Raw genomic sequence first — 13,962 nt, 5'->3', positions numbered from 1 at the left:
GTCAATGCTCCTCGAGAAGAGAGGGAGAGATTACACTGAATGAAAACACAGTTTTTTTTGCTGATAACTGTTATATTATTTAGTCTGAAATCAAGAGATTTTCCTAGGTTCTTTAAACTGCTCATCCGAATTCAACTTTACTTTCTGCTGTGCCCTTTTTGGCTTGACCCCGGCATTGCTGCTTGCAGCTATATTTAAATTTCCTAATGCATGGTTGTTATCTTTACTTCTGTTTAAAACGTAAATTTTGAAAAGGAGGATTTTACGCACACACACACACACAGACAGACGCACGCACGTTCTGGTTTCCATGTTTTTTGGGGACATTCCATAGACATAATGCATTTTATTCTGTACAAACTGTATATTCTATTCCCCTTACCTGCCCCATTCCCTAACCCCAACCATCACAGGAAACTGTCTGATACCTTAGATTTTCAAGAAACATCATTCTGTTTGATTTATTAGCTTGTTTCCTCATGGGGACATCAAAATGTCCCCACAAGGTCACAAAAATACTGGTATTCCTATCTTTGTGGGGACAATTGGTCCCCCCAACGTGATAATTACCCGGCCGCACACACACACACACACACACACACGCATAGTTGTTTTAGGTGCAACTTTTATTTAGTTTGCCTGCAGTGCTCTATAATACAGCACAAGCTGAAATAAATGTGAACCAATATTTACTCCTTAGACTAAACATTGGAGAATGTTCAAAAGAAAGACAGTAGACACTTTGCATGATTTATGTTAAACCTCCTAAGACCCAAGCTTTGGTTTGTCTTTTTTCCAGATTTCTACCAGCTATTTTAGGGTTACACAGAAATTGGGGTATTTTCAGTTACGCAGAATTAAATATTATGGTGCACACGCATGTGGACATCCAGGTCTTAGGATGTTAAATGTCACAGATTTAAACTGGTAGTTTTAATGTTTTTCAATGTAGACATTTTTGTCCTTCAGCACCCGCGTTTAACAGATTTGTGTAACATTTATGAAAGCAAAAATGTAGGGAAATATACACCTTCAGCTAATTTTATTCAGTTTGTATTATCACAGCCAAAATTACCAAAAAAAGGAAAAATAAAAAAATGGGTTAAATGTGTTTATCAATGCGTACAGTAAAGTCTAACTACTCAGAGCTCAATTTACACCATAACCTGTCCCAGAATTCCTCCTGCTTCTCAGTGTCCATTGGCCAGTCCAGATAGGTCCTAGTTTTTACCTGCCGGGCCAACCTGTGATGGTAGGATAGCAAGCGAGAGGGGATTTTTTCTAAGAAGACCAGGATAAGAATGTCCCTCTGTTCTACCTGGAGCCGGTAGGTGCCCAGCTGCATCTCCAAAGTACACCAGGTGCTACGGAGGAAGTTACGGCTGACAAGACAAAGAGTTCGGCGGCTTGCATAGATGCTGTCTGTGATGTTTTCCACAATGTCTTGCCCCAACTGAAAGTCCCGACTGTGTAAACAGAGACTTAAGAACGGAGGGCCACGCTGTTCCAAGTTGGGAAGAAGTTTTTCCATGACCCAGCGCTCATCCTTACTGCTGTAGGAAATAAAAACATCGTAGCGGTACTGCCGTTTGGCATCCATACGCAACGCCTCTCTGAACCATCCGCTGGCAATGTAATAGAACGACATTATGTATTTCCCTGCAAACTGATATGACAACGTTATAAACATAAACAAATATAAAAAAGCAGAAGTTGAGGCGAAGAGCACAAATTCGATATCAAATGAACAGTTCTCCTGTGTGTAATGAACAAAGTTCAGATGGTCAACTTCATTATTAGTTAAACACTGAAGTTTATTCATGGTGGGGGCAACCACAGATACCTGAACCTGCCTGTTGTTCATCCATGAGATCAGCCAAGCATTATCACAACTGCAGTGCAATCGCAAACCCACAAGTTTGAGATATTTTAAACTAATAAGATGTTCAACAAAGGTTTGAAGAATTTTTACATCATTCCATGGACTAAACACCAGAGATGTCAGCGACTTTAGGTCCTTTGTCAAACTTCCATCCAAAAAGAAAATTCTACAGGTACCCAAGATCAGGGTTCGTAATTTTGTCAAGTTGTGAAACATTATTGGCACATTTGGTTGCTTTGACAAATCAATGTTTTCCAGCTTTAGGGTTTTTAAATGAACAAGCTGATTTATTACTGCTAAGTCACCAATGTTGTCTGAAAACATTGATGTGAATTCCAGATTAACAACTGATTTAACATATTTCCCAATAAACTCCTTTCCACAGATGACGTATTCTGCATTTATTTGAAGTTTGACTACAGATGTCAAGAGTGGACTGTCACAATCCTCAACTGTCACATATTGACCTTTGATTTGGAGGTCAAGACTCTGATTCAGTGTAATATTACCAATGATCAAGCGCATTGGTCTCAAGCCTGAACTAATAGACACCTGACTCAGATTATACGGGACGCTTCCGAATATATCAGATAAATGCAGCTTGACCTGTGACATGTTAGGTGAAAACTTTAAATCTCCCAGAAGAAATGTGCGAAGGTTAATAAGATGTCCAAATGAATTTGATTTAATTTGAATGATAGGGTTTTCTTGAAGATTTAGGACCATCAGTTCATACAGACCAATGAATGTGTCTTGATAAATGTAAGATAACTTGTTCTTAAAGAGGTCTAACTCTTTTAGTTTGTCTAATCCACTGAAAGCAAAATCTTCTATGCTGGAAATATTACATGAAGTTAATTCCAAATGCTCAAGATTTGTGAAACACATGAACTGGTGAGAAATGATCTTACCTATGTTATTTGCGTTTAGATTCATAATAGACAGCTGTTCGACTAACTGTGGATTGGATAAACAAAGAGATTTAAAATCATTTGATCTGAGAACATGTTCACTTAGATCAAATGTTGAGAGATTGCCGAAAAACTGAAAGATCAAATTTACATCTAAAGGTACAATTTTTAAAAAGCTGTTCACATTGAGAGTAATGTCTACAATTTCCTTACAGTCTTGAGTGATATTTGTTAACATTACTGGCAAGTTAATGGTCTGGTAATAAACATCTATAAATTTAATAGAATATAACTTTGCTGCGTAACACAACTCATCAATGTTAAGTACATCCACAGAAAAATGCAAGCCATAGATTTGATTTACTCCAGTCATAGAAAGATCTCTGAGAAAATCTGATCTGAAACCACACTGCAGTTCAAATACATTTCCAAAAACATTCAAAGCCCCTTCATCTATGTGCTCTATTGATCCTAAACTCAAACGGACGTTTTCAATATTGTGTACAGTAGATATGTAACTGTTAGAGATGTTGTAAATGGAGCAGTTTGGAAACCGAAGACTAGTTAAATGCTCTTGGAGATAAAACACTTTTAGTGATTTTAAATTTCCCATTCGACACAGAATCTCAGACAGATCTTTCAAACACACATTGACTATGCTTAATATCTCTAACTGAGGAATTGTATCAAAAACATTTGGTGCCATTAATGGCAAATTATATTGAGTAAGAGACAATATTTTAAGTGAAGGAAGACCACTGAAATCAACAGCTGCTAAACACATTTCTCCAGATGTGGACAACTTCAATGACTTTAAATTAAACAATCCTGTGAACATTTCTGGAGAGATCTTTGAATAACATCCAGAAATGGCAAGGTATTCCAAAGAAGAGTAGCGTGAAAATGAGCCTGGAGCCAAGACACCAACATACTTAATATCACGATCCATATAAATGCAGAGGTTCTGTAAATTTGATGGAAGTCCGCGGAGATCCTCTTTAATATCCGTGACCTTAGTGCAGGATGCAGTGTTTTTTCCAGTACATAATCTGTGAACAGGAAATTCTTCCACATCACCGTAAAATATACATTTCCCAGTAAGCCAAGAAAATACACATGAAGTCCTTAGAAACAATAGGAAGATTGTGAACAGATAAATCATCTTCAATTCCTGGGTGATTTCTATCCAGCTCAAGTTTAATCTTCTATTGTGATTCTGTTGTCTCGTCTCAGTGTCACTTCTTTGTTTCTGGAGTTGATTGTAAGAACATTTACATTGCCATAAAAAAGTAACTTCCTTTATTTGTGACAAGACAGCACAGATGTGAGATTTTTCTCAGTTGCCTTATTTGGCTTGGAAAATGTTAACCCTCTGCAGTCTCAAGGGGTTTTGGGGCCCAGGGGAAGTTTTGACCTGCCCTGACATTTGTGCTTTTTTCAGTTGCTTAAAAACATCATAATAGAAAAAGTCTCATTACACTGTATTCAGCACAAACTGGGCTACCTTAATATGTGAGCAACATTTATGTACATGTTTGTATTTTAAAAGAGCACCTATTATGCTAATAATTAGCACATATAGTAATATATTGGTCTCCGATAGTACATACATGTTATTAAAACTTGAACTTATGCATTACGATTCTTATAAATTGCTAACATACCTCAGAATTTTCCCTGTCTGTGAAACGCTCAGATTTAGTTCCTGTCTCCCGTCTCCCAAAATGTCTTGTGTACTCGGATTGGTCAGATGACCTACTCAACTGTTATTGGTCAACTGCGTTCAGCGTGTGTGTGTTTGAAAGGTTACGCCCCTGACTACGCGTGGGTTTTCCGGTCCTGAGAATCACAGGCATGAAAGTAAACAAGCAGTTACATTTCTCTATAAACAATGGTGTCTGTACTGCCTTACCACTTCGAGCTCAATCCAGAGAGTTCAGACGGCCGTTACGGTAAAAACACGATGTCCGTCAATAAAAGCGATTAGATTTAACTTCTTTAGGTGTCTTTTACTTTGCCAGAATGCTAAACAAAGACAAAAATGTGTTGCCAAGACATTCAAAAGGTAATTAAAATGTACTACATTACTATGGAAACACGAAATGTAGCACATAGAAAGTATTAATTGAAATGATGATAAAACTATTTCATTTGTTAGTTCTACATTATTTCACTATGGTAAACTTTATTATGAAAAACTGCTTATTTATAAGTGCTATGTTTTTACTTATTAGGTTTTAAGGAGAATGCAACAGGTTCCAGGGCCTCTTAATTGCGTGATTCATCATCCAGGTTTTGCACAAATTGTCTGAATCCCTATACACAGAACATTTATAGTATTGACTACAGGCCTTTGAGGCGCAGAACACTAGAGGAGTAAGTGTTCATAAGTTGTATTACATTTTTAAACTAATAACACTAAAGTAGTATTACAGTTACAAAGTACCCAAAATAACAAAAGATGTAACTTAAAGAAAATATTACTCAGTCAAAAGTTTAATATATATTTAAATGTTAAACAATATACAAATAAATACTTTAGTAACCATATTGTGCTCTTCTTTAAAAAAAAATTCAATTCACTTCTTACAGATATCTATACAGATAAATGGCATATCAAAGCTTTGTCAGCTGGTGCTATCTAAGACGACACTATAAGGTTATCATCCTGTCGTGTGTTGTTCTCCAGATACGCTTGGAGCTTCCTGATCAGACTGGTCAGTATGTTGGCTTCCGACGACCCCTACACTGAGTATGGCATGCAATCAGGGATGGGCAGTATTTCAAATACATGTATTTAAAATACGTATTTTAAATACAAAATAGTATTTTGTATTTTAAAGCCTTTGGAAAAAATCTAATGTAATTTGTATTTAAATACATTTAAGATGAGTAATGTTGTATTTTCAAAATACTCAAAATACTTTGAGACAGTCAACCTCTTTATCAGGGTGCTGTTTTCAAGCATCAACAACTAGCTTAGGCTTCAGACCAGACACGCCCCCAACATTCATGCCCGTGAGCCAGCTTGAGCCGCAGGCAGCTGTACCCGGCAGCGTTGGATCTGCACTTTTTGGAATAAGGTGAGTGGGGATGTGCTACTTGTTGATTCAAGTAGCTTGTCAATTGTGCTTGAAGCATTAACATTACTGCATGTTATGGATGGGTGATATCATATGACAATATGCAGATTCATATAGGCTAGTGATGATACAAATTGTGAATCGATGGAACTTTTTTCTAAATCGTTTACATGTCATAGATAAGCCTATCGAGGTAATCAAATATATCTGTGCAGCTTTTAGTAATAATTGGAATGTTGGAGTGGAAATAGAAGCAAGGGCGATTGAGTTATTGGGTGTGATGTGATTTGTGTTATTATAACTGCCGCGAAAGGAAATTCAAATTCACACGTGAAGCGGCAAGCGTGTAATCAGCACACAGTTGCCGCTTTCTCTTTAGCTTTGTGAAGGTTAAGCATTGTTTATACTTTCGCAATGTACATGACTCGAATTCTACTCTACGCCGTGAACCTGTTTTAATTTTATTGTTTACCAAAAAATAGTTCCAAAAAATTAGATAAACTTTATATTTTCTATATGTGTATAGAAACAAGTAAACTTCACATTAAATAAATATAAAAGTTACTATACTACTTGCGTAAAAAAGCATCAAAAGACTTTAAAATTCAGTTTTTGCTGTGGTATCAAAACTGAGTATGATAATTGTGAAACATGACATATATTGCTACTGTGAAGTAAAATTAAGATTTTGGCCATATCACCCATCCCTATTCCTATTCTTTGCTATATAGCAGATAAGTTTTACATACAGTATGTTTTTTAGTAGTGTTCACCATAAGTAATAGACTAAATTGTAACATCGTCAGAAGTAAGTATAATGGCTGCTATTTTGCACTACATAAGTTTATTTGTAATTGCCAGCAAGGAAGCAAGCACTTAAGAAAGAGAGAGAGAGAGAAAGGTTATGGTGACAGAATGACAGAGAGAGCAGAAATGAGGTAAGGAATTAAAAGTCAGTAGGCCTATGTAGTTTCTAATTCACTTTGACTATTTATAATTAGCTTAACCAATTATATATAACATTTAGTGTCTATATGAGATATTAGTGTTTTGTTCTTGTCCCATAACTTTTCTATGAACTGTTCTATTTAAAAATCTGAATGTTTTATGTATAATTTTATGCATACTATTAATAAACAATGTCCCATCCATTTTACAGTGTTGACCTGGCAGAAAACGATGATGATTCACCAGAAATTCCATCAACTAGTTCAACTGGGCAGGTTAGGTCGGCAATATTGGATGGCAGATACTTTGAGATTGTGAAACAAACTGGGCCAAGTTCAAGCCAAATGTAAATTGTGCACAAAAAAGAAGAACATCATATCTGGCTCTTTAGCTGCAACAACAAATTTCAAAGTTCATTTAAAGAGATTACACCCTGAAGCACTTCAGGACTATGAACAACACAAGCAGGATGTCACAGCCTCAGCAGCAAAGAAAAAGACTCCAGCCAACACCAAATTCAAGCAGAGCAAGTTGTTTGCAGGGTCCTCAGTGGTGTCACAAAAAAGATTAGATGAGCTGATTGTGTCCTATGTTGTTCAAGGTATGCATTCACTCTCAACAGTTGAGCAGAAGGAATTTATCAAATTGATTCAAGGACTTAGCCCACACTCATCTGTGATGTCAAGGAGAACACTCTGCAGAAGAATTGACTGTGACTTTGAATCAAAAGTTAGTAGTGTAAAAGACTTGTTGAAAACTACCAAACATCTTTGCACCACGGCTGACATATGGTCGACTAGTGTGTCTGGCTTCAAAGGAGTCACAGCACACTGGGTTCATAATGACACATTGGAACGCTAGTCTGTCACATTGGCTTGCAGACATTTTCCAAGTCCACACACATATAACCGAATTGCTGAACTGTTGGATGAAATACACTCTGAATTTGGGCTGTCACGCGAGCGCATTGTGGCTACAGTGACTGATAATGGGTCTAATTTTGTAAAGGCCTTTAAAGAGTTCAGCGTCACTGTAGAAGAGCAAGATGAGCAAGATGGCAATGAGGATCTGTCTTTCGTATACATTGATTCATCAGTTTCAGATGAAAATGAGAGTGAAATTGTTTTGCCAACCCACTTGTGGTGTGCATGCCACACCTTGAGTTTAGTGGCCACCACAGATGCGAAGAAAGCCATGAGAGACAGTCCCAGTCTCTCTCGTCTCAACAATGCTACAATGGGCAAATGTTCTGCCTTGTGGAATGCTTCAGGCAGACCAAAGAGTGCAGAGAAGCTCTCTGAGGTGTTACAGTGCAGATTGATCACACCATGTCCAACACGATGGAACTCTCTCTACGACAGTCTCAACCAGCTAAACACTCAAAGAGAAAAACTTGGAGATATCATGATGAAATTGAACCTACCTTTATTCAGGGATGCTGAACTGGATTACCTGGAGGAGTACTCCAAAATCCTAAAGCCCATTGCAGTCGCCATTGATAGACTAAAGGGCCAGTCATCCTGCTATTATGCTGAGCTTCTTCCCACCCTGTTTGCTGTGGAATCTAAACTTGAAACTTTACATTCCAGTAATTTCAGATACTGTTCTCACCTTTTGCAAGCCATTATGGATGGTTTCAGAAGCAGATTCAATAGCTTTCTGCAACTTAAACCAGAAGTCAATGAGGCAATCCTGGCAAGTGTAACCCATCCATACTTCAAAATGCGCTGGATACCTCAACAATTGTCAGAGAGAAAAAAAAGAATTCATGAACAACTGCTCCAGTCAGCAGCAGACCTTGGGCTTGTCACTGAAAGCGAGTCAAGTTTATCTGTCATGACACGGTAGGAGAGACAGGACGCAAACGCAAAGTTCGAAAATAAATAACATTTAATTATAAACCACGAGGGATAACACGGTGAATACAGTAAACACAGGAACATCCAGTACAGGGAAAAGACGGGGTAGCAATGACAATAATCCGGCACAGGCTGACAGAACAAAGGCATATAAATACAAAGACAATTAAACATATGACAGGTGTGGTGTGTTGGCGTAATGAGTCAATGAGAGTCCAGGTGAAACGGATAAGTGCAACACACAAAACATGTCACGGACTAGCCGTGACATTAACACCTGCTGATGGTGATGTGGAAGACTTTTTTGTCTTTACCGAAGATGTTGAGGTCTCTGGTAAGTCTACACACAGCAAAGCTGAACTGGAGACATTGCACTTCCTAGAAGATCAGGGGAAGGATTTGAACATCTTGAACCAGTATCCAATTATTAAACAGCTGTTTGTGAGGTTCAACACAATCATTCCCTCTTCAGCTCCTGTAAAGCGCTTGTTTTCCTTTGCGGGTTTAATCATTAGGCCACACAGGCGACGCCTTAAACCCAATCTTTTTGTAAAGCTGGTGGTGCTAAAGGGTAATGCCTAGATGTATCTCTGAGTGGCCACTAGGGGAAAAAATCACTTGAATCCGTGCTTGTGCCTTCATACGAGAGTTAGTTAGAGCTGTTTTATACTAGATGATGGTTATTTTTATCCTTATTTTTCTTTTACGTTTTTTTATGATGTCTGAAACACACAGGTACATCACCTGGAGGAGTACACCATCAGTTATTTAAAAAGTGTTATTGAGTTCTTGTTACAGAGTTCGAAGTAATTATGGTGATAAAACATAATAAATGTTAAAAATGTTTTTTTTTTGTTGTAGTTTTTTATATTTCCTACAGGGCAGGGGAAGGGAAGAGGTACAGTATATACAATTAAAACGAAAGTTTCTAAGCAGTTGCACACATCTAAAGGCTTTTTGACATTCAGATTAGGCCCAGATATATTTCAGCCTAATAGCAATACCTGCACTGAATCACCAATTGTACCAATGTATTTTTGTGTATTTTCAAAATACAAAATACTGTATTTGTATTTAAATAAATTTTTCCACACAGTATTTTGTATTTGTATTTGAAATACATTTCCATGTATTTATGCCCATCTCTGTCTGCAGAGTGGTGAATACAGAGAGGCTGCGCGGCAGCAGTATCAGAGCCAGCAAAAGTAGCGGATTTTAAAATAAAATTGACTTTAATCAAACCACGGATCCGTGATAAGTTTTGTGATCCATCTCGCCACTAGTGTAGTAGCACTGATCACTTTGAGGGGGGGGGGTAAATTTATCCCCACCGGGGATAAAAATAATTCAGCAGAGGCAGGGATACATTGACCAGAAAGGGGGAAATCCCACGCATCCCCCCGGCAAATCGCACCCTGGGCGTACCCAAGCAAAGCAGAGAGGGCTGAACTATGATAATGTTGGTATTCTCTACGTCACCAAATCCAGGAAGTAAACTGTTGCCTACAATCCGAGTGTTTTTTGTAGTCCTAGAACGTTGGAGACGATAACTCGAGTCATCATTTTCCTTGAGGTATGTACTTTTTAAATACGTGTATATAATAGGTGCTCTTTAAACAATGTGATCAGATGTTATATGTCATTCAGTTATATTAAACCTTTACAATGTGATCAGTTGTGATCATGTTACCTGTCAGGAATTTCTTAAACCATATGTGAGCTTTGTAGATTTAAGTCTCCTGATTTGAAGGAATAAGTCTTGGCAAGTTGCTTTAAAAAATACGAAATCATCCTCACTGTGTAACAGTACACGACCCACTATGTAAATATTGGTAGGCATTAGTACTTTAATAGTTGTCAGTGCTGCTCCATCAACTCCTTCTGACACGACGAGGTAATAAAACATATCCCATAGGTTACTTGCCGTGGCTGCTTCATATCTAACCACGTGACGATTGATGGGACAATATGAGACTATCTGAGCGTCGTATGAAGTTTTCTCCATGCTCTCAATTTAAACCATTTGCAGCAGTAGCTTTATTTGTCATTTCGCTAAAGTTATAGTGAACTACAAATAATCTTCTAACTACTAAACTAGCTTCCAGATGCGCTGTGCCATGTTAGCGGAAGTCGGTTGACAAAATGCGGAAGAGTGAAGAATTAAAAAGGGGCGTGGCGGAATAAGGTGAATAGGGAGCCAGTGTAACTTGACAAAGAGAGAGTGATGTGTGCCCTCTTTGGCTCATTGCAGCCAATCAATAAATCAATCAAATTTTGTTTGTATAGCATTTTCAACATCATAACAATGGACTAAAGTGCTGTAAAATGTAAGAAGTTACATAAAAAACAATAAAAATATAAACACAATTTATAACACAAAATCAGAAAATACCAAACACATTTACATTAACATACCGATAACACAGCAAAAGCCTTAGAATAAAGGTCTGTCTACAATTGTAAAACTAACCAATGGGGAAGCAAATTTCCATAACACAGGGGCTGCCACAGAGAATGCACAATCTCCACTCCGCCTCAACCGTGCCAGCAACATATTCTGATTTACTTTTGGAGAGAGAGAGACCCCTAAATGTGGCCTAACGCGCCCCTGAGCTGAAGTCTAACATCATCAAAGCAACACATTTTCCAGAATCTCTTCCCATTAGAATATAATTTGTAACTCTTAATAATGCTGTTTCAGTAAAGATTGCCAATGTACAGTATAATGACAGATCAGCTCTGATGCACTGATCAGAGCCATAAGATTCATATGTGCAGAGTAGCACAGCGAAGCACAACGCACGCACACAACATTACTCTGCAAATACATTTTTTTATATTTTATTCCGAGATGGCTATAGAGGGGTCAGAGTTAAAGACTGCAGCTTTAATTGTTGTATTGTATTTATATATATATATATATATATGTGTGTGTGTGTGTGTGTGTGTGTGTATGTGTGTGTATGTATGTATGTATGTATGATGTAAGAGCACTTAGTTTGCAGCACTTCGACCTTGGGCGCAATAACATTGACGGAGGTTTGAGCGAGAGGGGGAGTAGTCAGAAGTGTATCAATATCAGGTCCTTCCATACATGCTAGTTCTTTCCCCACGCACATTCACAAAATGCATGGTTTCGGCCCTTGCTCCGTTGATACTTGAGACAGAGGATTCGTATATTAAATTACATAGACGATGGGCTTATATTAGCTCAGTCTACCCTGGGGTTAGTGTAATGTAGGAGTTGTGGAGTGGTATTGTAGGGCTGTTTTACTTGTTCCTTTTTCTGTTTTAACGTGTTTTGTGTTTGCTATTTTACAAAATGCTTCATCATTTTTAACGTATGATCGCCAAAACTGTTTGATATTAAAAACACTACTGAAGAGCTATTCCATGATATCCAGTATGGGACCCAGTTTCATTCTACTTTGGTGACTATACCTGACTATTTGCGCTGCCTCCATTGTCCTCTGCCTGGAAGGAAGCGCCGGAAAAGACGGGGAAGACGCGGAGGTGTAGCAGTCAAGTTCAAGCTCCTCCTGATGTCTGAATTGGTTTCCCTGCGCATCACGGGCCTCCGCGCTTATGCGACAGCCTGTGGCCGCTCTGTGGTAAGGAGATCGCTGGAACGACTGCATGTTTGGAATACACCGATTGTAGGTGATCTTTTCGATCTACGTTCAAAGAGCCGATCACCCCGTTTGCGCCGCAGCTCAGGATGTCTTGACAAGACTATTATCCTCAATTACTTTTTTACTTCACGCAGCCTAGACTTTCTTTTTATCACAAAAACTTGGCTTAGCGCAGGGGATAGGAGCCCACTCTCTGAACTTGTACCAACTGACTGTACATGTTTTAATTACCCTCATTCTGTGGGCCGAGGGGGAGGACTGGCCTCTGTTTTTAAACAGAATTGTTGTCTGATGTTAGCGACTGATGTTTATTCGAGTTTTGAATCGCAAACATTTGTTTTGGAACTGGACAGTCCAGTGATGATTTTAGTTATTTATCGTCCACCTAAGCTTCATAAAGATTTTATCAATGACTTTTCAGACTTTTTAGGGGGAATTATCCCCAATTTTGATAGACTGTTAATTATTGGGGATTTTAATATACATGTGTGTTGTTCAGCTAATTTATTAGCAAAGGAATCTTTGAGTCTTGTCGAGTCCTTTTATTTGGTACAGTATGTTAATGCTCCTACTCATATTCAGGGTCACACTGTTGATCTGGTGCTTTCACACGGTCTGACATTGTGTGATGTGTTAATAGAAGATCATGCTATTTCTGATCATAAGCCTGTTACTTTTAGAATGCCTATTAGTGTTAATATCATAAAACCTACTAATGCTGTTCGACTGTCTCGTAAGATTACATCAACTACTTGTACAGAGTTCACAACTGTTTTTAAGGAAGTGTCTCAATCAGCGGACTTATTTTGTGATAATTGGAGTGGTGCAGATTTTCTTAATTACTTTAAAATCTTTGAGGTATTTTAATCAGGCTTTAAGAAAAATCACTCTACAGTTTTAAATTACATTTTATTGACTCTTGATTCTGGCCGGTCTGCTGTGTTGGTGCTGTTAGATTTGAGTGCGGCGTTTGACACCATTGACCACTCTGTTCTAATTTCGCATCTGGAGCACTGGGTGGACATTCAGGGAAATGCTCTTAAATTGTTTCAATCATATTTGAGTAACAGAAAGTTCTCTGTTAAAATTGGTGAGTTTACTTCAAATGCAGCACCTCTTACATGTGGGGTCCCTTAAGGCTCCATCCTTGCGCCGATTTTCTTTTCTTTTTATATGCTTCACTCTGGGTTCAATTTTTAGGAAATATGGAATCTCCTTTCATAGCTATGCAGATGATACCCAAGACTACTTACCCCTGGGATCTAACAACACGGGCTTAGATACTCTGTTGGCTTGTCTAGCAGAGAAAAAAAAGGCTTGAATGTCCCTAAATTTTCTCCACCTTAATGAAAGTAAAACTGAGATTATTGTTTTTTGTTCATTTTGCATCAATTTGGCATCTATTGGATTTTGATACTTCAGTGTTGGTTAAATTTACTTTATATATTTTCAAAACTTAAGCACAAAACCTGAGCAAAAAATATATAAAAATTTACATTGAAAACATATATTGAAATGTAGCGAAGCAATATTACTTCTTATATGAGACTACTTTCATTTTTTTATTGCATTTCATATTTTTTATTTCTTATTTAAGTGAAAATCCAAGTGCAAATCAGAAATAAAAAATACAAGCCCATATGCATT

The 13,962-nt window shown here is 37.8% G+C and overlaps 1 protein-coding gene across 1 annotated transcript; it reads right to left on the bottom strand.

Moving 5' to 3' along the window:
• Window positions 1-682: 682 nt before the first annotated feature.
• On the bottom strand, window positions 683-4,093 carry LOC135729752 (uncharacterized). The gene has a single exon (XM_065247582.2). The coding sequence runs from the start codon at window positions 3,953-3,955 to the stop codon at window positions 1,139-1,141; it is 2,817 nt and encodes a 938-aa protein (XP_065103654.1). The 5' UTR covers window positions 3,956-4,093; the 3' UTR covers window positions 683-1,138.
• Window positions 4,094-13,962: the final 9,869 nt, after the last annotated feature.

The sequence above is a fragment of the Paramisgurnus dabryanus genome, chromosome 11 (genome assembly GCF_030506205.2).
Source record: "Paramisgurnus dabryanus chromosome 11, PD_genome_1.1, whole genome shotgun sequence".
NCBI classification, from domain to species: Eukaryota; Metazoa; Chordata; class Actinopteri; order Cypriniformes; family Cobitidae; genus Paramisgurnus; species Paramisgurnus dabryanus.
This window is presented reverse-complemented; position numbering and strand designations above follow the sequence as displayed.

Bases quoted from the DNA above. Each gene is read 5' to 3' on its own strand.
- LOC135729752 (XM_065247582.2), bottom strand. From the start codon at position 3,955: ATGATTTATCTGTTCACAATCTTCCTATTGTTTCTAAGGACTTCATGT.